The sequence below is a fragment of the Cetorhinus maximus genome, unplaced genomic scaffold (genome assembly GCF_964194155.1).
Source record: "Cetorhinus maximus unplaced genomic scaffold, sCetMax3.hap1.1 HAP1_SCAFFOLD_786, whole genome shotgun sequence".
NCBI classification, from domain to species: Eukaryota; Metazoa; Chordata; class Chondrichthyes; order Lamniformes; family Cetorhinidae; genus Cetorhinus; species Cetorhinus maximus.
In genome coordinates this window covers 104,604-128,471 of record NW_027596728.1, presented here as the reverse complement: position 1 = coordinate 128,471, position 23,868 = coordinate 104,604, and the positions used below count along the sequence as shown (strand labels likewise).

General features: G+C 48.9%; 2 protein-coding genes across 2 annotated transcripts in view; one reads left to right on the top strand and one right to left on the bottom strand.

Moving 5' to 3' along the window:
• Positions 1-5,243, top strand: part of LOC144674747 (serine/threonine-protein kinase Nek9-like) — a 45,000-nt gene extending 39,757 nt beyond the window's left edge. Inside the window, exons 14-16 of the mRNA XM_078535966.1 lie at positions 1,303-1,500; positions 2,212-2,265; positions 4,745-5,243. Coding sequence (XP_078392092.1) covers positions 1,303-1,500; positions 2,212-2,265; positions 4,745-4,834 — 342 coding nt within the window. The 3' untranslated portion in view covers positions 4,835-5,243. The remainder of the gene's footprint in view (positions 1-1,302; positions 1,501-2,211; positions 2,266-4,744) is intronic.
• Positions 5,244-10,097: 4,854 nt separating this feature from the next.
• Positions 10,098-23,488, bottom strand: LOC144674746 (uncharacterized). Its single transcript, XM_078535965.1, has 3 exons — positions 21,803-23,488; positions 18,645-18,682; positions 10,098-10,632 (listed from the first exon to the last, which is right to left on the bottom strand). Exons 1-3 carry the CDS (start codon positions 23,486-23,488, stop codon positions 10,269-10,271), a joined length of 2,088 nt encoding a protein of 695 aa, XP_078392091.1. The 3' UTR covers positions 10,098-10,268.
• Between the last annotated feature and the right edge of the window lie 380 nt (positions 23,489-23,868).

Sequence of the window (23,868 nt, the reverse complement as noted above, 5' to 3'; positions counted from 1 at the left end):
CTCCTTCTCTCTCTCTCTCTCTCTCTGTCTGCCTCTCTCTCTCTGTCTGTCTCTCTCTCTCTGTCTGCCTCTCTCTCTCTCTCTCTCTGTCTGCCTCTCTCTCTCTCTCTGTCTGCCTCTCTCTCTCTCTCTCTCTCTGTCTGCCTCCCTCTCTCTCTCTCTCTGTCTGCCTCTCTCTCTCTCTCTCTGTCTGCCTCTCTCTCTCTCTCTCTCTCTCTTTCTGTCTGCCTGTCTCTCTCTCTCTCTGTCTGCCTGTCTCTCTCTCTCTCTGTCTGCCTCTCTCTCTCTCTCTCTCTGTCTGCCTCTCTCTCTCTCTCTCTCTGTCTGCCTCTCTCTCTCTCTCTCTCTGTCTGCCTCTCTCTCTCTCTGTCTGCCTCTCTCTCTCTCTCTCTCTTTCTGTCTGCCTGTCTCTCTCTCTCTCTGTCTGCCTGTCTCTCTCTCTCTCTGTCTGCCTCTCTCTCTCTCTGTCTGCCTCTCTCTCTCTCTCTGTCTGCCTCTCTCTCTCTCTCTCTGTCTGCCTCTCTCTCTCTCTCTCTCTGTCTGCCTCTCTCTCTCTCTCTCTCTCTCTCTTTCTGTCTGCCTGTCTCTCTCTCTCTCTCTGTCACTCTCTCTCTCTGTCGCCCTCCCTGCCTGTCGCCCTCCCTGCCTGTCGCCCTCCCTGCCTGTCGCCCTCCCTGCCTGTCGCCCTCCCTGCCTGTCGCCCTCCCTGCCTGTCGCCCTCCCTGCCTGTCGCCCTCCCTGCCTGTCGCCCTCCCTGCCTGTCGCCCTCCCTGCCTGTCGCCCTCCCTGCCTGTCGCCCTCCCTGCCTGTCGCCCTCCCTGCCTGTCGCCCTCCCTGCCTGTCGCCCTCCCTGCCTGTCGCCCTCCCTGCCTGTCGCCCTCCCTGCCTGTCGCCCTCCCTGCCTGTCGCCCTCCCTGCCTGTCGCCCTCCCTGCCTGTCGCCCTCCCTGCCTGTCGCCCTCCCTGCCTGTCGCCCTCCCTGCCTGTCGCCCTCCCTGCCTGTCGCCCTCCCTGCCTGTCGCCCTCCCTGCCTGTCGCCCTCCCTGCCTGTCGCCCTCCCTGCCTGTCGCCCTCCCTGCCTGTCGCCCTCCCTGCCTGTCGCCCTCCCTGCCTGTCGCCCTCCCTGCCTGTCGCCCTCCCTGCCTGTCGCCCTCCCTGCCTGTCGCCCTCCCTGCCTGTCGCCCTGACTCTGACTCTGACTCTGACTCTGACTCTGACTCTGACTCTGTCTCTCTCTCTCTCTCTCTCTCTGCTTGTCTGTCCGTCTCTCTGTCTCACTCCTGCCTACTGTACATCTCTCTAGGTGAAAAGTCCTGAGATGGAGGATTGTGCCTGTTTTGTTAAGTCACCATGCCTGTGCAGTTATGTGCAAGGTGAGTTGAGGAGGCTGCAGGAGATGTTGACTCAGTGTGAGACTCAACAGCAGACCGAGCAGCAGGAGAGGGAAGTGCTCAGCGCCATGATCCAGAGGCTGAGCAAGGAAGTGGAAGCAATGTCTCGGGTAAGGAGCTGGTTCATCTTCACTTTATCGTCTAGTGCTTGAGAAGGGTAAAGATTGTGTGGTGTATTTTCAACTTTTTGACCTTTAGAAATGAACATAAAAGAGCACAGAGGCTACAAAACATGACTCACATCACATGGGATGTTTATATCAGACACCCATTAATATTTCAAATCAGAAATAAATATGTGAGAATTCAAATGGTAAAAATCTCTCTCTCCCTGTCCGTCTCTCTGTCTCACCCCTGCCTCCTCTGCACCTCTCTAGGTGGAAAGTCCTGGCATGGAAGACAGACAGAGAGAGAGTGGGGTGTGGTTTGTGGGGGGCAGGGTGCTTCACTGGGGGTGGGAGGGGGTTCACTAGGCTGGGGGTAGTCTCCACATTGCCGCAGGTGGGTCACCGGGTGGAGATCCTCGGGGTTTTGGAGGGGAGATTTCCAGGGAGGGGTGGGGATCCCCAAGGATGCGGGGGGGCTGGGGGAGCAGAGATGGAAGGTGCGGGGTCACCAAGGGCAGAGGAAGGGGCCAGGGTCCCTGAAGACATTGGCAGGAGTGGGGGCAGGGGTCACCTGGGTGGGAGGCGAAGGGTGGGGGCAGGGCTCTTGAGGCTGGGGGTAATGGTAGTGGTGGGGGTAGTATTGCTGGGGCTTGCGGAATGTTTTCCAGTTTTGTGTCCCTCACTGAAACCTCATTTTTGTGTTTTTCTTGACAGTTACAAGAAAACCTGACAAAGAAAGAGGAGACGATTGACTATTTGGAGAGACAGGTCAGTGTCTCCGCGGTGTCGGTGTCGGGGTCAGTGTCTCGTCGGTGTCGGGGTCAGTGTCTCCGCGGTGTCAGTGTCAGGGTCAGTGTCTCGTCGGTGTCGGTGATGGGGTCAGTGTCTCCGCAGTGTCGGGGTCGATGTCTCCGCGGTGTCGGGGTCAGTGTCTCCACGGTGTTGGGGTCGGTGTCTCCGCGGTGTTGGGGTCGGTGTCTCCGCGGTGTTGGGGTCGGTGTCTCCGCGGTGTTGGGGTCGGTGTCTCCGCGGTGTTGGGGTCGGTGTCTCCGCGGTGTTGGGGTCAGTTTCTCCGCAGTGTCGGGGTCAGTGTCTCCGTGGTGTCGGTGTTGGGGTCAGTGTCTCTGCAGTGTTGGGGTCGGTGTCTCCGCGGTGTTGGGGTCGGTGTCTCCGCGGTGTTGGGGTCGGTGTCTCCGCGGTGTTGGGGTCAGTTTCTCCGCGGTGTCGGAGTCAGTGTCTCCGTGGTGTTGGTGTCAGTGTTGGGGTCAGTGTCTCTGCGGTGTTGGGGTCAGTGTCTCTGCAGTGTTGGGGTCAGTGTCTCTGCAGTGTTGGGGTCAGTGTCTCCGTGGTGTTGGTGTCGGTGTTGGGGTCAGTGTCGCCGTGGTGTCGGGGTCAGTGTCAGTGTCACCGCGGTGTTGGGGTCAGTGTCAGTGTCACCGCGGTGTTGAGGTCAGTGTCTCCGCGGTGTCGGGGTCAGTGTCTCCGCGGTGTCGGGGTCAGTGTCTCCACGGTGTCGGGGTCAGTGTCTCCGTGGTGTTGGGGTCAGTGTCGCCGCGGTGTCGGGGTCAGTGTCAGTGTCGCCGCGGTGTCGGTGTTGGGATCAGTGTCTCCGCGGTGTTGGGGTCAGTGTCTCCGCGGTGTTGGGGTCAGTGTCTTCGTGGTGTCGGGGTCAGTGTCAGTGTCGCCGCGGTGTCGGTGTTGGGGTCAGTGTCGCCGCGGTGTTGAGGTCGGTGTCTCCGCGGTGTCGGGGTCAGTGTCAGTGTCGCCGCGGTGTCGGTGTTGGGGTCGGTATCTCCGCGGTGTTGGGGTCGGTATCTCCGCGGTGTTGGGGTCAGTGTCTCCGCGGCGTCGGGGTCAGTGTCTCCACGGTGTCGGGGTCAGTGTCTCCGCGGTGTCGGTGTTGGGGTCGGTGTCTCCGCGGTGTCGGAGTCAGTGTCTCCGCGGTTTAGGGGTCAGTGTCTCCGCGGTGTCGGTGTCGGGGTCAGTGTCTCCGCGGTGTCGGTGTCGGGGTCAGTGTCTCCGCGGTGTCGGTGTTGGGGTCAGTGTCTCCGCGGTGTCGGTGTTGGGGTCAGTGTCTCCGCGGTGTAGGGGTCAGTGTCTCTGCGGTGTCGGGGTCAGTGTCTCCGCGGTGTCGGGGTCAGTGTCTCCGCGGTGTCGGGGTCAGTGTCTCCGCGGTGTAGGGGTCAGTGTCTCTGCGGTGTCGGGGTCAGTGTCTCCGCGGTGTCGGGGTCAGTGTCTCCGCGGTGTCGGGGTCAGTGTCTCCGCGGTGTCGGGGTCAGTGTCTCCGCGGTGTAGGGGTCAGTGTCTCCGCGGTGTAGGGGTCAGTGTCTCCGCGGTGTCGGGGTCAGTGTCTCCGCGGTGTCGGTGTCAGTGTCTCCGCGGTGTAGGGGTCAGTGTCTCCGCGGTGTCGGGGTCGGTGTCTCGTCGGTGTCGGGGTCGGTGTCTCGTCGGTGTCGGAGTCAGTGTCTCTGCGGTTTTGGGGTCAGTGTCTCTGCGGTGTCGGGGTCAGTGTCTCCGCGGTGTCGGTGTTGGGGTCAGTGTCTCCGCGGTGTCGGTGTTGGGGTCAGTGTCTCCGCGGTGTCGGGGTCAGTGTCTCCGCGGTGTCGGTGTTGGGGTCAGTGTCTCCGCGGTGTCGGTGTTGGGGTCGGTGTCTCCGCGGTGTCGGTGTTGGGGTCGGTGTCTCCGCGGTGTCGGAGTCAGTGTCTCCGCGGTGTAGGGGTCAGTGTCTCCACGGTGTCGGGGTCAGTGTCTCCGCGGTGTAGGGGTCAGTGTCTCCGAGGTGTCGGGGTCAGTGTCTCCGCGGTGTCGGTGTTGGGGTCAGTGTCTCCGCGGTGTCGGGGTCAGTGTCTCCGCGGTGTCAGTGTTGGGGTCAGTGTCTCCGCGGTGTCGGTGTTGGGGTCGGTGTCTCCGCGGTGTCGGTGTTGGGGTCGGTGTCTCCGCGGTGTCGGTGTTGGGGTCGGTGTCTCCGCGGTGTCGGAGTCAGTGTCTCCGCGGTGTAGGGGTCAGTGTCTCCACGGTGTCGGGGTCAGTGTCTCCGCGGTGTTGGGGTCAGTGTCTCCACGGTGTTGGGGTCAGTGTCTCCGCGGTGTTGTGGTCAGTGCCGCCGCGGTCTCCGCGGTGTCGGTGTCAGTCACGGTTTTGGATATTTTGATGCTCACTCCTGGCTCTATTCCCTGGTCGGTCAGGCTGTGAGTGGTTGGCGTTTCTGACTGTCTGCTGATTACTCTCTGTCTTGTTTGATTCACAGTTGCAATTTCAGCTGGAGGAGAATGGCAGGCTCTGGTCTGCCATTGAAGAACTGAAAGGCCGAAGATTGAATTCTAACAGGCCGTTCTGAGAGCCGATTGCAGAATTATTTCAGCACCTTGTCTACAGTCAGAGAGTTCAGACATTTACTCAGAGCCAGGAACAGATTCCAACCTGGACAGCAGTCCTACCGCCGCCTCTTCTTCCGGCTCTTTCTGTCAGGTTGAGTAGCGTGTGCGTGGCTGTGCCAGCGAACACACACAGCTTTCATCCACTTCCTCTGGCCTGCACCGAACTGGACAATGGGAAAGCCCTATGCAGCTGCAAGTGCCAGAGAACTTGCACTGGGTTCCTGCCCCATGCAGAAACCACAGGAAGCAATGGGCAAAATATAGGAACAGTGTTAACTCCAGAACAATGATGCTTGAGAATTGAAGTATTTGGTGTCACTGAGTGAAGCAGTTTGACGGTGTGATTATAAAGGTTGGTTTTGAGAGCAACCAGGAGAGGTGTTGGAACACATTTGCCTGTTTACTCCTAGTTTCATACATGATGAGTTTGCTTAAGTGTATATATCTCTTTAGGCGATGATTCATGCCCGTTTGATTTTAGATGCTGGGGATGGGTCAGTTTGTACTTTCAGTGCCTTAAAGCAGTAGAATTTACACCAGTCCACGGCACAATCGAGTGCCTTATAACCAAACAGTGCTTGTGAACTTACAATGTTGATGAGCATTTTGCACAGATGTCTTGGTCTGCAGAGTTTTTGGGTGTAAGAGTGATGGGGGCTGAATGCCCCACAGTAATTCCGCAGTGAACTGTCAGCCCAGCCTGTAGCTCACACTGTGGGATCCCTTTATTCATGGCAGGGCAGAGAGGGGAAGGTGCTGCATGTAGAACCTGCAGGTTCTGAAGCAGGATTCAGTTACTGTGCTGGAAGTTGAGTTGTAAGAGGAACGAACATGGCAATGGGGGCCTGAAATAAAAATAATATTCTGAAGATTTACAGTAACCTAGCCGCGTAGTGGGAGCGAAAGTGACCTTTACGTTGGGGTCTGCCAAATTCGTGCCAATCACTGACTGACATCCTGCCTCAACCTGTGTTACTGATGTCGTTGCCATCAGCTAGTGCGGCAATGCCCTGGGAGTAGAGGGGACATGGGGCATTGTGGTGACTGACACAGTATCGCTTCAAAGTCTCTGTGCCTGAGATGAATCAAGTCTAAATCTGGCTCCATGTCCCTCTCCACGGGACCCAGGGTCACCTCGACAGGATCTACAGAGCAAACTCTGTTTCATTCCAGAATGTGTAGAGACACAGGATCTGGAACATGGTTGAAATGAGACAGGGATTTTGTGGGATTTAATGTAGTTTTAGGTGAGAGCTCCCTGGAACCGTGAAGCAGGGACTCGGCTAAAACAAGGAACCTAATGGACCCATCTCCTTACTAGCTCCAGCTTTACTACATCATCACCTTTTCATACACATTCCTTAAACAAACATTGATTGGGCTGCTGGGTCAATCAAAAGGACAGTTGTGGAGTCTGGGGTTCAGCAGATAGTTAGATGTCAATCAATCTGTAATATGAAGAAATTGGTTCATTGGGATTCCCTACATTGGGAGTGAGTGGGAGAAAGTTTGGTTCATTGGGATTCTGTACATTGGGAGTGAGTGGGAGAAAGTTTGGTCCATTGGGATTCTGTACATTGGGAGTGAGTGGAGAAAGTTTGGTTCATTGGGATTCTGTACATTGGGAGTGAGTGGGAGAAAGTTTGGTTCATTGAGATTCTGTACATTGGGAGTGAGTGGAGAAAGTTTGGTTCATTGGGATTCTGTACATTGGGAGTGAGTGGAGAAAGTTTGGTTCATTGGGATTCTGTACATTGGGAGTGAGTGGGAGAAAGTTTAGTTCATTGGGATTCTGTACATTGGGAGTGAGTGGGAGAAAGTTTGGTTCATTGGGATTCTGTACATTGGGAGTGAGTGGAGAAAGTTTGGTTCATTGGGATTCTGTACATTGGGAGTGAGTGGAGAAAGTTTGGTTCATTGGGATTCTGTACATTGGAGTGAGTGGAGAAAGTTTGGTTCATTGGGATTCTGTACATTGGGAGTGAGTGGGAGAAAGTTTGGTTCATTGGGATTCTGTACATTGGGAGTGAGTGGGAGAAAGTTTGGTTCATTGGGATTCTGTACATTGGGAGTGAGTGGAGAAAGTTTGGTTCATTGGGATTCTGTACATTGGGAGTGAGTGGAGAAAGTTTGGTTCATTGGGATTCTGTACATTGGGAGTGAGTGGAGAAAGTTTGGTTCATTGGGATTCTGTACATTGGGAGTGAGTGGGAGAAAGTTTTTTCCATTGGGATTCTGTACATTGGGAGTGAGTGGAGAAAGTTTGGTCCATTGGGTTTCTGTACATTGGGAGTGAGTGGAGAAAGTTTGGTCCATTGGGATTCTGTGCATTGGGAGTGAATGGGAGGTTTGATTCATTGGGATTCTGTACATTGGGAGTGAGTGGGAGAAAGTTTGGTCCATTGGGATTCTGTACATTGGGAGTGAGTGGGAGAAAGTTTGGTTCATTGGGATTCTGTGCATTGGGAGTGAGTGGGAGAAAGTTTTTTCCATTGGGATTCTGTACATTGGGAGTGAGTGGAGAAAGTTTGGTCCATTGGGTTTCTGTACATTGGGAGTGAGTGGAGAAAGTTTGGTCCATTGGGATTCTGTGCATTGGGAGTGAATGGGAGGTTTGATTCATTGGGATTCTGTACATTGGGAGTGAGTGGGAGAAAGTTTGGTCCATTGGGATTCTGTACATTGGGAGTGAGTGGGAGAAAGTTTGGTTCATTGGGATTCTGTGCATTGGGAGTGAGTGGGAGAAAGTTTGGTCCATTGGGATTCTGTACATTGGGAGTGAGTGGGAGAAAGTTTTTTCCATTGGGATTCTGTACATTGGGAGTGAGTGGAGAAAGTTTGGTCCATTGGGATTCTGTACATTGGGAGTGAGTGGGAGGTTTGATTCATTGGGATTCTGTACATTGGGAGTGAGTGGGAGAAAGTTTGGTTCATTGGGATTCTGTACATTGGGAGTGAGTGGGAGAAAGTTTGGTTCATTGGGATTCTGTGCATTGGGAGTGAGTGGGAGAAAGTTTGGTCCATTGGGATTCTGTACATTGGGAGTGAGGTTTCCATTTACAGTTTCTGTGATGCTTAATGATGATGGGCGATGTGTGAATGTTACTGGTTAGGATGTAAGTGCAGGTTGTAAAGGTTGGTTCATACAGAGAGTTCACTCCAGCTGGTTACACTGATCCCAGGGATTGAGAGTAGACATCACGATGGCAGATTGGATTTGGTCTGATGGTGAAATGAGCTGTTGGGAGTGTGAGAATGTGGGATATTCTGGAGGAATATGAGGGAAGATGGGGAGGGCAATGAGGGTATTGGGGATGAGGTGAGCTGGATGTTGGGGGTCGAGGAGGGTTGGGCACGAGAAGGATCTGAAGTGTGGGAGGTAAGGGGGCTTTCGGGGTGACTGAGGGTACTTGAGGTGAGGGGGGTTTGGGGGTGAGGGGGGTTTCGGTGTGAGGGGTGAGTTTCAGGGTGGGTGAGTTTCGGGGTGAGGGGAGGATTCTGGGGTGGGCTGGGGTTTTGGATATGGGGGGGTTTCGGAGTGATGGGGAGTTTTAGGGTAGGGGGGTTGTGAGGTGGGGTTTCGTGGTGGGGGGTTTTTGGGTGGTGGTTGGAGGTGTATTTGTGACCAGGAGATGTTTTTGAAAGCTGAGTTCTGCCTTTGTCACATTATTGCCACAAATCCTTGTCTTTGTCCCTCAGAGTAAACTCCTGAGCCCTGGAGGCAGCCATTCTGTCAGGAATCACTTGTTTAATGTTGTCTCTGCCCTTTCCTGGTTCTCTAGTCCAGCTTCGGTGTTTTCCACAGATTTTCCTGGAGATGTTTCCGGGGCACTGATCGAGGTTTGGACTGAGATAGGAGGCTGTTTATGAACCTGCTCGTACTATCTCTGTGTTTTACTTTACACCAGCTCATCCCCTCTCTGCTCCTGTGTAATGTTCCCTACCACAATAGCCCTGGTTTACTAAGCCTGTAAACACTAAATCATCTGAACACTAATTTTATATGCTTAATATCATTTAGAATAAAGGTGCAATCTCAATAAAATACTTTGAAGCCTGCTGTGCTTGTGCATGTTCATTGTTTTGGTGTCACTGTAACTTCACAAGTTAAAGCTGATAACAGACCTGGAGCCTGTGCAGGGCAGCACAGGAAACTGGGCAGGTGGGGAGCACAAGGAAGCATTCCTCTCAACAGAGGTAGGGATAAAAGCAAAGCCGGCACTGATTGGGAGAGGCAGTGTGGAATGTCACCCAAGGTATGATTATTCAAACAAAAAAATAGCTGGAAAAACTCAGCAGGTCTGACAGCATCTGCAGAGAGGAACAGTTAACGTTTCGAGTCCGTATAACTCTTCATCAGAACTAAAGAAATATAGAAATGAGGTGAAATATAAGCTGGTAGAAGGGGGTGGGACAGGTGGAGCTGGATAGAGGGCCAGTGATAGGTGGAGGCAAAGAAGAGATTGCCAAAGATGTCATAGACAAAAGGACAAAGGGGTGTTGACGGTGGTGATATTAGCTAAGAAATGTGCTAATGGTGACATTAAGGGTAGAAAGCAGGACGAGCAAGGTACAGATAGCCCTAGTGGGGGTGGGGTGGGGGGAAGGGGTCGAAATAGGCTAAAAGGTGGAGATAAAACGCTAGACTTAAAAATAGGTGGGAAAAGAAAAATATATTTATAAAATGTAAATTATTGGAAAAAGGGGGATCGGAAAGGGGTTGGGGATGGAGGAGAGAGTTCATGATCTGAAGTTGTTGAACTCAATGTTAAGTCCGGAAGTGTAAAGTGCCTAGTCGGAAGATGAGGTGCTGTTCCTCCAGTTTGTGTTGAGCTTCACTGGAACAATGCAGCAGGCCAAGGACAGACATGTGGGCATGAGAGCAGGGTGGTGTGTTGAAATGGCAAGCGACAGGGAGGTCTGGGTCATGCTTGCGGACAGACCGAAGTACCTGTCCTGGGAGTGTTTGATGGGGACAGTGTAGAGGGAGCTTTACTCTGTATCTAACTCCATGCTGTACCTGTCCTGGGAGTGTTTGATGTATTTGGTGTCTAAATTCAAAGTGTTATATTATCTTATGCCAGGTGATAATGCCACAGATCTGAGATCACTTCCACGCAATATGACAAGGTTAATTATATATATATTTTAATATATTCTGCAGTTCATTTTGCAAAGGCCAGTTTGCTGTTTAAAAAGACTGTTAGTTTCCTGGTGCTTTTTCACATGATAATTCTTACTTTATTTATGTAAAGAAATGAGCCAGATAGAATATTATAAACTCTGCCCTCTGCCCTTAGTCCCGGTGCCCACAGTCCAAAGTTCATTCACCTCCTCCCTCTGCCCTCATGGGATGGTTGTAGCCCATCCAGTGGATCAGTGCACGTTGCCCAGTTACCTCTTGGGTGGGGCTGGTCGGCTCCTTAGCGTCTTACACTTGGGGATGTGACTCTGAGCCACATTGGGTTCAAAACGGCGGCTGCAGTGTGGACACTGGATATAGTCGGAGTTGAGGGAGGGTGAAGGAGCTGCTGTGTCACTTTTCTTCTTTCCCCGGTAGATTTCGAGCTCGATCTGCTGCGCTGCATGCAGCATCCGAATAAAGGCATCGTGTTTCAACTTCCAGTTCACTTTCTTGGAGATAGGTATCAGAGCAATTTGGAGAGAAAGCAGATTGAGAGTAAAAATTAACATCTCACAGGCAAAACCATCACCCAACACCACACAGCAATTTGAGGAACTGTGGCCCCATCTTCCCCTGCAGCACAATCACCATATTCAGTGACGCATATAGAGATGGGCAAGAACGTCAAAAATCATGTTCAAGTTGTCACTGTATAACATTGGGGTACAGTACTGGTGGGGACGGGTCTGTCACTGTATAACACTGGGGTACAGTACTGGTGGGGATGGGTCTGTCACTGTATAACACGGGTACAGTACTGGTGGGGACGGGTCTGTCACTATAACACGGGTACAGTACTGGTGGGGACAGGTCTGTCACTGTATAACACTGGGGTACAGCACTGGTGGGGACGGGTCTGTCACTGTATAACACTGGGGTACAGCACTGGTGGGGACGGGTCTGTCACTATAACACTGGGGTACAGCGCTGGTGGGGACGGGTCTGTCACTGTATAACACTGGGGTACAGCGCTGGTGGGGACGGGTCTGTCACTGTATAACACTGGGGTACAGCGCTGGTGGGGACGGGTCTGTCACTGTATAACACTGGGGTACAGCGCTGGTGGGGACGGGTCTGTCACTGTATAACACTGGGGTACAGCGCTGGTGGGGACGGGTCTGTCACTGTATAACACTGGGGTACAGCACTGGTGGGGACGTGTCTGTCACTGTATAACACTGGGATACAGTACTGGTGTTGACGGGTCTGTCACTGTATAACACTGGGGTACAGTACTGGTGTTGACGGGTCTGTCACTGTATAACACTGGGGTACAGTACTGGTGTTGACGGGTCTGTCACTATAACACTGGGGTACAGTACTGGTGGGGACAGGTCTGTCACTGTATAATAAAGCATAGAAAATGACACCGGAGGCCATTTGGCCCATCATGTCTGTTCCATCTTAAATATGCTATGCAGCCCAATCCTGCTTTCCCCTCTTGGTCTGTCATCGTGTACGAATCAAATTCATGTCCAAATACTTTTTAAATGTTATGAATGTTTTTGCCTCTACCACTCTTTCAGGCAGAGAGTTCCAGATTCCCACCACCCTCTGGGTGAAAAAATGTCTCCTCAACCCTCCTCTAATCCTTCACCAATTTCTTTAAATCAATGCCCTCCCCGATTATTGCCCTTTCGGTTAACAAAAAATTGGTCCTTCCTATCCACTCTATCTAGGCCCCTCAAAATTTTATATACGTTCATTAAATCTCTCCTCTGTTCCAAAGAAAACAACCCCAGCCTATTCAAACTTTCCTCATAGCTAAAATTCTCTATTCCTGGCAACATCCACATAAATCTCCTGTGTGCCCTCTCTAGTGCGATCACACCCTTCCTGTAATGTGCTGATGGTACTCTAGCTGTGGCTGAAACTAGTGTTCACACAATCACAGAATCTTAACGGCACAGAAGGAGGCCATTCGGCCCATCACCGGCTCTCCAAATGAGCATTATGACCTAGTGCCGTTGCTCTCCCTTTTCCCCGTACCCCCTGCACATTGTTTCTATTCAAATAATCATCTAATGCCCTCTCGAATGCCTCGATTGAACCTGCCTCCACTGCACTTCCAGGCAGTGCATTCCAGACCCAAACCACTCATTGTGAAGAAGTTTTTTCTTACATCACATTTGCTTCTTTTGCAAATCACTTTGTTAAATCTGTGCCCTCTCGTTCTTGATCCTTTTATAAGTGAGAACAGCTTCTCCCCATCTACTCTGTCCAGCCTCCTCATGATTTTGAACATCTCTATCAAATCTCCTCTCAGCCTTCTCTCCAAGGAGAGAAGTCCCAACCTCTCCAATCTATCCTCATAGCTGAAGTTTCTCAGTCCCCTAGAACCATTCTTGTAAATCTCTTCTGCACTCTCTCCAATGTGTTCACATCCTTCCTATAATGTGGTGCCCAGAACTGTACACAATACTCCAGCTGAGGTCTAACGAGTGTCTTATATAAATTCAGCATAACCTCCCTGCTCTTGTACTCTATGCCCCTATTAATAAAGCCCAGGATACTATATGCTTTATTAACTGCCCTCTCCACCTGTCCTGCCACCTTCAATGATCTATGCGCATATACACCCAGGTCTTTCTGCTCCTGCACCCCCTTCAAAATTTCTCCCCTTATTTTATATTGTCTGTCCATGTTCTTCCTACCAAAATGCATCACCTCACACTTCTCCACATTGAACTTTATCTGCCACCTATCTATCCGCCCCAACAACTTGTCTGTGTATTTTTGAAGTTCCACACCATCCTCCTCACAGTTCACAACACTCCCAAACCTCGTATCATCCACAAACTTTGGAATTGTCCCCTGCACACCAAGATCTAGATCGTTATACAGCTTGTGCATAACTTCCCTGCTCTTATACTCAGGCAATAAAGGAAGTTAACACATATGCCTCATCACCTGTCCTGCTACTATCTGTAGTCATACGCTCCAGGGTCTCCCTGTTCCTCTACATTTCTTAGTATCCTAATATTTATTGTCTATTCCTTTGCTTTGTTTGTCCTCCTCAAATACATCACCTCACACTTCCCCACATTGATTTCCACTGGCCCTTCTTCCAGGCACTGACCAGTCCATTACTGTAATGCACCAAGGTTAGGTTGACTGATCCGTAATTACAAATTCTGAATGCTCATGAATTTGGCTGAGTGACAGCTAACAGAGTATTGGCTTTTCAGACGGGAGGAAGATGGGGATCCCCAGGGGTCAGTGTTATGGCCATTGCTTTTCTTGATCTAAATGATCTAGACTTGGCTGTGCCGGGCACCACTTCCAAATTTTTGGATGACATAAAAGCATTAAAAGCATAAAAGTATTGTGAACTGTGAGGAGGACAATGATAGACTTCAAGAGGGCATAGGCTGTTGGCAGGTTGGCAGACAAGTGGCAGATGGAATTTAATGCAGGCAAGTGTGAAGTGATACATTTTGGTAGGAAGAACATGGAGAAGCAATGTAAAACAAAGGGTACAATTCTAAAGGGGGTGCAGGAGCAAAGGGACCTGGGGGCGAAGGTGGTGAAGGCATTAGAGAGGGTGCAGAAAAAATTCACGAGAATGGTTCCAAGGATGAGGTACTTCAGTTAGATGGATAGATTGGAGAAGCTGGGACTGTTCTCCTTGGAGAAGAGAAGGTTGAGAGGAGATTTGATAGAGGTGTTCAAAATCATGAGGGATCTGGACAGAGTCAGTAGGTAGAAACTGTAACAAAACAAAAACAGAATTACCTGGAAAAACTCAGCAAGTCTGGCAGCATCGGCGGAGAAGAAATCAGTTAACGTTTCGAGCCTCCATGGCCCTTCGGCAGAACTGCAGCATAGTTTCAACAAGGGAGAAATATAAATTGGTTTAAGGTGGGTGGGGGGGGGCGGGGAAGAGACACATTGAGGGTGTGGTGTGAGCAGATAATCCAAAGATGTCAGAGACAAAAGGGTCAAAGAGGTGTTGAAGGTGGTGAACAGAAACTGTTCCCATTGGTGGAGGGATCGAGAACAAGAGGCACAGATTTAAGGCATATGGTAAAAGAAGCAATGGAGACATGAGGAAAAACTTTCACACAGCCAGTGGTCAGCATCTGGAATGCGCTGTCTGAGAGTGTGGTGGAGGCAGGTTCAATCAAAGCTTTTGAAAAGGAATTGGATTATTATCTGAAGAGAAAAACAATTTGCAGGGCCACAGGGAGAGGCAGGGGGAATGGGACTAGGTGAATTGCTCTTGCAAACAGAAAACACAGTCACAATGAGCTTGTGTTGGAACCATCCTATGATAATCAGGCTATCTGTTCCTCTCTTTGTCACAGAATCACAGAATCTTTACAGTGCAGAAGGAGGCCATTTGGCCCATTGAGTGCACTGGCTGTCTGAAAGAGCATTTTGCCTAACCTCACTCCGCTGCCTAATCCCCATAACCTTGCACATTCTCTCTTTTCAGGTAGCAATCCAATTCCCTTTTGAATACCTCGATCGAATCTGCTTCCACCACCCTCTCAGGTAGTTTGTTCCAGACTCCAACCACCCACTGGGTGAAAATGTTTTTCCTAAAATCATATTTACTCCGTTTGCCAATTATTTTGAATCTGTAATAAACAATGGTACATTGTTAGCCATTCTCCAGTCCTCCAGATCTACCTCTGGCCTGGAGCCAGAAAGAGTGGAAAATGATGGCCAGAGCCCCTGCTATTTCTTCCCTTGTTTTTCTTAACAGCTGCACATTTCACCCAGGCCTGTGGATTTTTCCACTTTCAAAGATGCAAAATAACAGAATTTTCCTTCCCCACTCTGTTTATCCCATCCATTATTTCATATTCCTCTTCCTTAACTACATTGTGTGCTTGGTCTTGACACAAAATATTCATTAAAACCTTTGCCCATTTCCTCCACCTTCATACACAAGTTACCTTTTACTCTCTAATAGACCCTACTCTTCCTTAGTTATCCTTTCGCTTTTTATGTATTTATGAAACAGCTTTCAGTTTTCTTGATTTAATTTGCCAAGATTTTCTCCTGCCATCTCTTTGCTTTCCTGATTTCCTTTTTAATTTCACCCCTGCACTTTCTGTGCTCCCATAAGGTCTCTACATTCTTTAGCTCTGATACATGCTTCCCTTTATTACCTTGTCCTACCCTGTATGCTAAAAATAAAATACTGCAGATGCTGGAAATCTGTAACAAAAACTGGAAAAACTCAGCAGTTCCAAAAGCATCTGTGGAGAGAAAAAAAACAGAGTTAACATTTCTAGTCTGTAAGACTCTTCAGAGTCTGAAGAAGAGTCATACGGACTCGAAACATTAACTTTATTTTTCTCTCCACAGATGCTGTTAGACCTGCCCTGTATGCTCTTTGACATCTGTGGGAGTGGTGGGGGCAGGGTATCTAGATTTGGGAGTCCTTTTCTTAGTAGGAACATATTTGTTCTGAACTCTCACTATCTCTTCCCTGATTGCCTCCTGCTTTGACACTGACTTACATTCAAGTAGCATCTCAGCTTAGTAAAATGGGTCTTTCCCAATTTAAAATTTCACAGTTGCTCTATGTTTATCTTTTTCCACAACTACTCAAAATCAAACTGAATTATGATCACTAATACCAAAATGTTCTCCCGCTGATACCCCTTCCACCTGCCCAGTTTCTTTCCCTAAATCAAAGTCCAGAACTGTCCATTCTCTTGTTGGGCTTGTTAGGTACTGGCTAAAAAATCTTCTCCTGAATGCATTTTAAGAGCTTTGCACCCTCTAATCCTTTTACAATGATTATATCCCAGTTAATATCAGGGTGGTTGAAATCCCTACTATAGCTGTCCTAATGATGTTGCGCTTCTCAGAGAATTGTGTACATATTTGCTCCTCTATCTCCCTCCTACTGTTTGGGGGTCTGTTGTACATACCAGCGGTGTGATCGCTCCTGTTCTATTTTCAATTCAACCCATGTGACTCATTTGATGATCCTTCCAGCATTTCATCCTTCCTCACAGCTCCGATTGGTTCTTTAACCAATAATGCGACACCTTCTCCTTTTTTGTCCCTCTCTCTTTGTGTCTAAAAACCCTGTGCGGTGATTGTTGCTTTAAGGCCAGTTTTACTGAGTAAGGATCACGTGGTCAGGGCAGCCAATCAACACCGAGCGTGGGGAATCTTATAAGAAGCGGAGTTTTTCTAGTCTGGGAGTGTGTACTGTAGCCTTACGAGAGACCTGCAGCTAATGTAAATAAAGTTTGTTGCTCAACTAAAGTAGCCTCTCGGTCGTACATCTCTACATCTGGCGATGAGGTAAATGACCCTGGCACTGCCTCTCACCCGACAACTGTGAGTATCTCATTTTACAGAAGGAAAGAAAGGAAGAAAAATATATATACTCACCAGGATGCCGCTCTTTGGGGGGATCGACCCACGGAGGACTGGTTTTATTTCCAGGCCAACGAAATAGGGGAGGAGGCAAAGCAATTCTCTGTGGGAGTCAAACCTATCACCTTATTCGCAGTCTCACAGCCCCAAGTGTGCCCGACTCCAAGTCATTCAGTGAGCTCGTGGATTTAGTGAAGGGCCATTTTCACCATCAGTCATTATGCAAAGATTCAAATTTAATACGAGGATGAGGGCCCAGGCGAATCGATTGCGACTTATGTTGCTAAATTGGAGCAGTTGTCAGAGCGTTGTGATTTCGGAGTGACCTTGAATGACCATGCTACGGGATCGGTTAGTTTGTAACATGTGCAACGACACCATTCAGCATCGATTTCTGGCAGAAGTTGAGATAAATTTTAAACGGGAAATGGGGATAGCATTGGCCATGGAAAGCGCTGGAAAAGATTCACAGGAGCTACAGAGCTGGCAAAATGGCGCCTTTCACCAGTTATGGCAGGAACCAGGCAATGGCACCAAAACCACTGAAGCAGCCGCAAAGCGGGAATCATTCCCAACCACCCAGAAATCAAAAAAATACGCCGGAGGCAATCGGACAGCGATCCTGAAGTTTGTGGCGATAACCACACTCCTGAAACATGCAGATTTAAGGAGGCTGAGTGCTTTTTACTGTCACAAAGAGGATATTTGATAAGCAGTGCAGAGCTAAGCCCAGGCAGCCAAGTAACCAGCCAGCAAAGGTGTTAGAAGTACACACAATGTGAAAGAGTCGGAAATAACTGATCCTGACATTCACTCTCTTTTTAATCTTAAAGCAGTCAAGGCAAACCCTATCACTGTCACACTCCACATAAATGGGATGCCTCTGGTTATGGGGGTGGCTACAGAGGCATCAGCCACAGCGATGGGTCAGCGCACATTTCAGTACCTGAGAGAAGTACCCAACCCTTAAACCTGGAGAGAACCTCTGCCTAGTTGATGACTTATATGGGAGAAGCCATAAAAGTAAAAGGCACCACCAGGGTACCTGTGAGTTATGGGCAGCAGTCAGTCCAGGGTACCTGTGAGTTATGGGCAGCAGTCAGTCCAGGGTACCTGTGAGTTATGGGCAGCAGTCAGTCCAGGGTACCTGTGAGTTATGGGCAGCAGTCAGTCCAGGGTACCTGTGAGTTATGGGCAGCAGTCAGTCCAGGGTACCTGTGAGTTATGGGCAGCAGTCAGCCCAGGGTACCTGTGAGCTATGGGTAGCAGTCAGTCCAGGGTACCTGTGAGTTATGGACAGCCACCAGCCCAGGGTACCTGTGAGTTATGGGCAGCAGTCAGCCCAGGGTACCTGTGAGCTATGGGTAGCAGTCAGTCCAGGGTACCTGTGAGTTATGGACAGCCACCAGCCCAGGGTACCTGTGAGTTATGGGCAGCAGTCAGTCCAGGGTACCTGTGAGCTATGGGCAGCAGTCAGCCCAGCTCCCAGTGATAATAGTGACTGGGGAAGAACCAAGCCTTCTGGGCCATGATTGGCTAAAAGAAATCAAGTTAAATTGGTCTGAGATTTTCCAAGGGCGGGCGGGAGGACTGCTAGAATTGTTAAAAAAATACATCTGTGTCTTTTGCAAAGAATTAAGAAAAAAATAAAGGCTTACAAGCCAAGATTTATGTTGATCCAGAGGCAACTCCCTGATTTTTTAAGACAAGACAGGTACCACATGCCTTAAGAGAAAAAGTGGATGCTGAGTTAAACAGGTTGGAGAAACCAGGCATCAATTTTCAGAATGGGCAGCACCTATTGTCCCTGGACTGAAACCGGATAAGACCATCTGCATTGTGGCGATTATAAGCTAACAGTTAATCAGGCTGGTAAGTTGGATAAATATCCAATTCAGACTTGTAGGTAAAGCTGGTAGGAGGTCAATCCTACACTAAGTTGGATATGAGCCACGTGTACCAGCAACTCGAGTTAGATAACACATCCCGGGGTGAGGCCTAGTCCAGTACACGCGTCTACCTTTTGACTTGTCCTCAGCATGTGCAATATTGCAAAGGACAATGGAGAGTTTGCTACAGGGTCTACCATGGCTTGGAGTATACCTGGACGATGTCCTCATAACTGGATCGACAGAGGCCGAGCATTTAGCAAATTTAGAGGAAAAATTAAAAAGATTTCCGGAAACTGGAGTCTGCCTAAAAAAGGAGGAATGCACTTTCTGAGCCACTGAGGTTACCTATCGGGGGCATTGTGTAGATGCACAAGGATTACACCCTGTGGAAGAAAAGGTTAAAGTGATAAAGGAGGCGACTTCCCCACAAATATCACCAAATTCAAATCATTTTTAGGGATGGTAAACTACTCCGGGCGATTTTTACCCAACTTATTGACTGTACTGCCAAGGGGGCCACATACTGCTGAAGAAACACCATCGCTGGCCCCGGAAAGCTCCACAGGAGGGCAGCCCTCAACAGTAAAGCTTCAGAGTAAAGCAACTGCTGCACCCCTCAGCCTTGTTAGTGCATTTCAACCCATCGAAGGAATCGATATTGACCTGCGACGCCTCTCCATGTGGCATTGGTGCTGTATTGTCCCACCAAATGGACGACGGCTCTGAGGGGCCATTAGGTTACGTATCAAGAACCCTCTCAGTGGCAGACAAAGGTTATTTGCAGATCGAGAAGGAAGGACTGTCGAGAGTCTTCAGAGTTAAAAAATTCCACCAGTACTTACATGGCAGACACTTTACTATCGTCTCCGATCATAAACCGCTTTTGGGCCATTTCAAAGAAGACAAGGTTGTCCCACCGATAGCCTCGGCAGGAATTCACTGATGGGCATTAGTTCTGTCCACCTATGAATACACTTTCCAGCGCTGACCTGGGATACACATAGTCAACACAGACGCCCCTAGCCGCCTACCCTCGTGCCCTCCTGTAGCCCAGGAAATCGTCCTTGCAGTGAATGTTTTAGACATGCTGCCCATCTGTGTGAAACAGATCAGGAACTGGACCAATCGAGATCCACTTCTGTCCAAAGTGAGAGACCAGATACTTACAGGATGGTTAAATGAGCCAGTCTCCGAGGACATGAAACCATTTTTTAACTCCCAAATACAAATCGAGCTGTCAGGATGGCATCATACTCTGGGGAGCAAGAGTAGTGGTTCCTGTACCAGGCAGGGAACTGCTGCTAACCAAATTACACGGCACTCATCCTGGCATTTCTAAGATGAAAATGCTCGCCAGGAGTTACATGTGGTGGCCTGGTATAGATGCAGATATCAAGAAGTTAGTCAAGCACTGTCAACAGTGCCAACTGCAGCAAAAGTTGCCACCCGCAGCCCCACTACATCCTTGGGAATGGCCTGGCCGACCATGGGTGAGGATCCATATAGACCACATGGGTCTGTTCCTAAGCACAATGTTTTTGTTCATAATCGACGCACACTCAAGATGGATGGAGATGTTTGAGGTGAAATCACCTAGGTCACCTGCTGCCATTGAAAGGTTACACCAATGCTTTTCCATTCACGGGTTGCCCCAAATCATTGTATCAGACAATGGAGCCATATTTACAAGGGCTGAATTTCAGAACTTCACCAATCTAAATGGCATTAAACACATCCAAACTGCGCCTTCCCGCCCAGCATCAAATGGACTAGCCAAGAGAGCCGGCCAAACTTTCAAAAAAATTGTTGGGAGGAACCTTGGAAAACAAAACCTCTCGCTTCCTCCTTAGCTACCGTAGGACTCCACACGCAACAGCGGGAGTTCCAGCAGCAGAACTGCTTATGAAGCATTGTCTCAGAACGAGACTGAGCCTCGTATTTCCAAATTTGCCAGGGAGGGTAGAGAAGAACCAAGGTAATGAGAAAACAAGCCACAATTTGCATAGTAGAACCCGGAAATTTACGGTAGATGAAGCCGTTTATGTAAGAAACTTCGGTGGTCCAGGTGGATCCCAGGAATTATTGCCTGTGAGATCAGACCCCTTTCATACCAAGTGGATGTGGAAGGCCAGATCATTCATAAACACGTGGATCACCTGAGGAGCAGGGAGACGCTGCCACAGTCAGTGTTGCCACCAAGAAATGTTATTGAACCGGTAAGCACCAAAGTACCTGATCGACCTGTTATAGACATAACTGGTGTCTCTGTTAAATCAAATAGTGATGACCTGCCTGTGCCAAAAGATGTTCCGGTTACCGCAGTTCCTGTTAGTGTCGATCCTGTAGGACAGCCTCAGGCTGTAGAGTTACGCTGCTCTACCCAGAACAGAAAACCCCCTCATCTCAACGAGTTGATTTATAATTACTGGACCTACATATATAAATGTATAATCTGAATTCATGGCAAAGTGCCATGTGATTATTTCTAAAATTTTTGATATTGTTTTCTATTCGCCTGTACAAAAAGTAACTTGTGTAAATAAGGAATGTAAAACAAGGAATTAAAGGGGGAGGGATGTGGCAATTGTTGCTTTAAGGCCAGCCTTACTGAGCAAGGGTCACATGGTCAGAACAGCCAATGAACACAGAGCGTGGGGAATCTCATAAGGGATGGAGTGTATTGTAGGCTTGCTAGAGACCTGCAGCTAATCCAGCAGCCCTGTAAATAAAGTTTATTGTTGAACTAAAGACGCCTCTCAGTAATCCATTTCTACACCCTGTAACCGGGGATGTTGAGCTGCCATCTCTCCCCATCTTTAATCATGATTCAGTAATAGCTATGATATACTTCCAAGTATCTATCTGTGCCCTCAGCTCATCTGCCTTAATCACTAGACTTATTGCATTGAAGTATATAACACTAATCACTAAACAGCTCCTTCCTTGTCTATATTACAACCATTGTATCCTTGACCTTCCATACACGCTTACTAAGATTCTACCTTCCAATTCCAGCTTTGCCTCTCTCCTTTCTGAATCTTCTTCCTGGTTCCCATTCCCCTGCCCACATAGTTTAAACCCTCCCCAAAAGCACTAACAAACCTCTCCATGACACTATTGGTCCCAGCTCTGTTGAGGTGCAACCCGTCCGGCTTGTACAGGCCCCATCTCCTCCAGAAAACGTCCCAATACCCCAGGAATCTAAATCTGAGTGAAGAAGGAAATGGAGGAGTCAGAGTGAAGAAGGGAATGGAGGAGTCGGAGTGAAGAAGGGAATGGAGGAGTCGGAGTGAAGAAGGGAATGGAGGAGTCGGAGTGAAGAAGGGAATGGAGGAGTCGGAGTGAAGAAGGGAATGGAGGAGTCGGAGTGAAGAAGGGAATGGAGGAGTCGGAGTGAAGAAGGGAATGGAGGAGTCGGAGTGAAGAAGGGAAGGTGGAATCTATCGCACCTAATTGTCCTTGATCCATATTCAGGATGGGATTTTCCCATTCCCTCTCCTTACCGGGGCTGGTGTGATTTTGTGGCAGCACTGGTAGTTCTCCAAATCAGTTCCTTTTGCTCTCTTTTGTGCTGAATCGTAGACTTTCCTCTTGCGTTTGTAAACTTTCTTACAGATTTCAGTGTGTGTGTTGAGACGGTCCAGAACAAACCTCCGGCCGCAGAATGAGCAGTGAGCTTTCTCCTCTGGAGAATAATGTCCATTCCACTCTGTCCTCTCATTCTGTGATGAATCAGCGTAATGTGCTCTGTCCTCTGTATCATCATCTGTATCATTCTTTGATTCACATGTATTCTCTTTATAATCAGCGAATGGGTTTGAATGATCAGTATATTCCTCTGAGGAACATCCATCAAAGCTGCTCTCTTCATTTACTTCTTCCCTCTTATAGTGGCTGCTAGTTTTCATCTTGTATGATTTGTCACTGCTGTTCTTTGCTGCTCTGTGATCATCTACATCTCTTACATTCTCTCTGTTAAGCTTTTCTCTCTGCCTCTGCTTGGCTTCTCTTTCTACTTCTAGCAATCTCTCTTTCTCTTCCCTCTCTCTTTCTGCTCTTTCTCTTTCTGCTCTTTCTCTTTCTGCTCTTTCTCTTTCTGCCCTGTCTCTCTTTGCTCTCTCTCTCTCTAACTTTTCTCTCTCTCGCTCTCTCTCTGACCTCTCTCTCCCTGACCTGTCTCTTTCTCTCTCTGGTCTCTCTCTCTCTGATCCCTCTCTCCCTGACCTGTCCCTTTCTTTCTCTGATTTCTCTCTGCCTGGTCGTTCTCTCTCTGATCTCTCTCTTTCTACAGCCCCCCTTTCCACCCTCGCTAGTTCCACCATGTTTTTCACTTGCATCTCTTCTTCCTCTGCTTGATCCCTTTGCATCTGGATTTGTCTCAGTTCTTCCTCTATTTTCCTCAGTCTTCCTTGGATTAGACTCTCCTTCTTACAAATCTCTACTTCTATGTCCAATCTGCCATTTTGATGATTATTTTGGACCTCTCTGGGTTCCTGTTCCTTTGCACAGGCTGAGATATTGTATTGGTTGCTCCTTTGTCTCAGTTGGACTGAACATGTTGAATCTTCCACTGGTCTCAGTTCCACAAACCGTTCTCTGCTCCTTAAATGGGGTCTGCTGGACTGACATTTCCCTCTGGATTCTTTAGGTGGAGATGGTCTGAATGTAACAGCCGGCCACATGGGAGCGTCCAGGGGTATGAAACTCCTCCAATCAGAAGACTGTTCTTCAAGGTTTAAGATGTTACTGAGACCAGAGCTTCTCCGATCAATGGGCCTAAGAGGATGAGATCTGTCAATGCCAGCACTCCTCTTCCCTTGTGGACTGTGTGCAATTTGTGTCCACGTTGAATTCTGATCCTCTGGGGGTGGCGATTGTATAAATGTCACTTCAGCTGAAGGATGCTCGTAGTTTGCAGGCTTTTTATAGGGACCCAAATGAGCTTCCAGGAGGTAGGTGCTTCGGAGGCGATACAGAGCTTCCTGATACTGCTGCTTATAGATTGCCATTAACTTCACCTGTTTCTCTCTCTCCAGCTTCTGTTGGAACTGACACTTTAGTAAGTCCAGTTTGGTCTGTGGTGCAGGAAACTCAGCATCTTGGGCTCCTGGACTGATGGGCGGCAGTTTCCTCAAAGTCTTATTTTTCCCATAAGGGGACAAGGGATCAATCTGAAGGAAAGGAGCCATTTCCCAATAAGCCATTAACAATTGCAGGAACCTGCAGTGGAAACAAGGCTCAAATTAAACCAGTCGGGAGAGAGCGAGGACTGAAAAATTCTCAGAAAGTTACATCTCCACAAAGCAGGAAATAATTGGAGCTTGTGACAAAGGCAATGTAATAATTGTGGGGGACTTGAATCTTCATGTAGACCGGACCAATCACATTGGCGAAAGCGGTCTGGCAGCTGAGTGTTTTCACAACAGTTTCCTGGAACAATAGTTATGAAACCAACTAGGGATAAAACTATTTTAGATCTAGTATTGTGAAATGAAACAGGGTTAATTAGTAATCCATAGTAAAAGATTCACTGGGGAAAAAATGATCACAATACAATGGAATTCTGTAT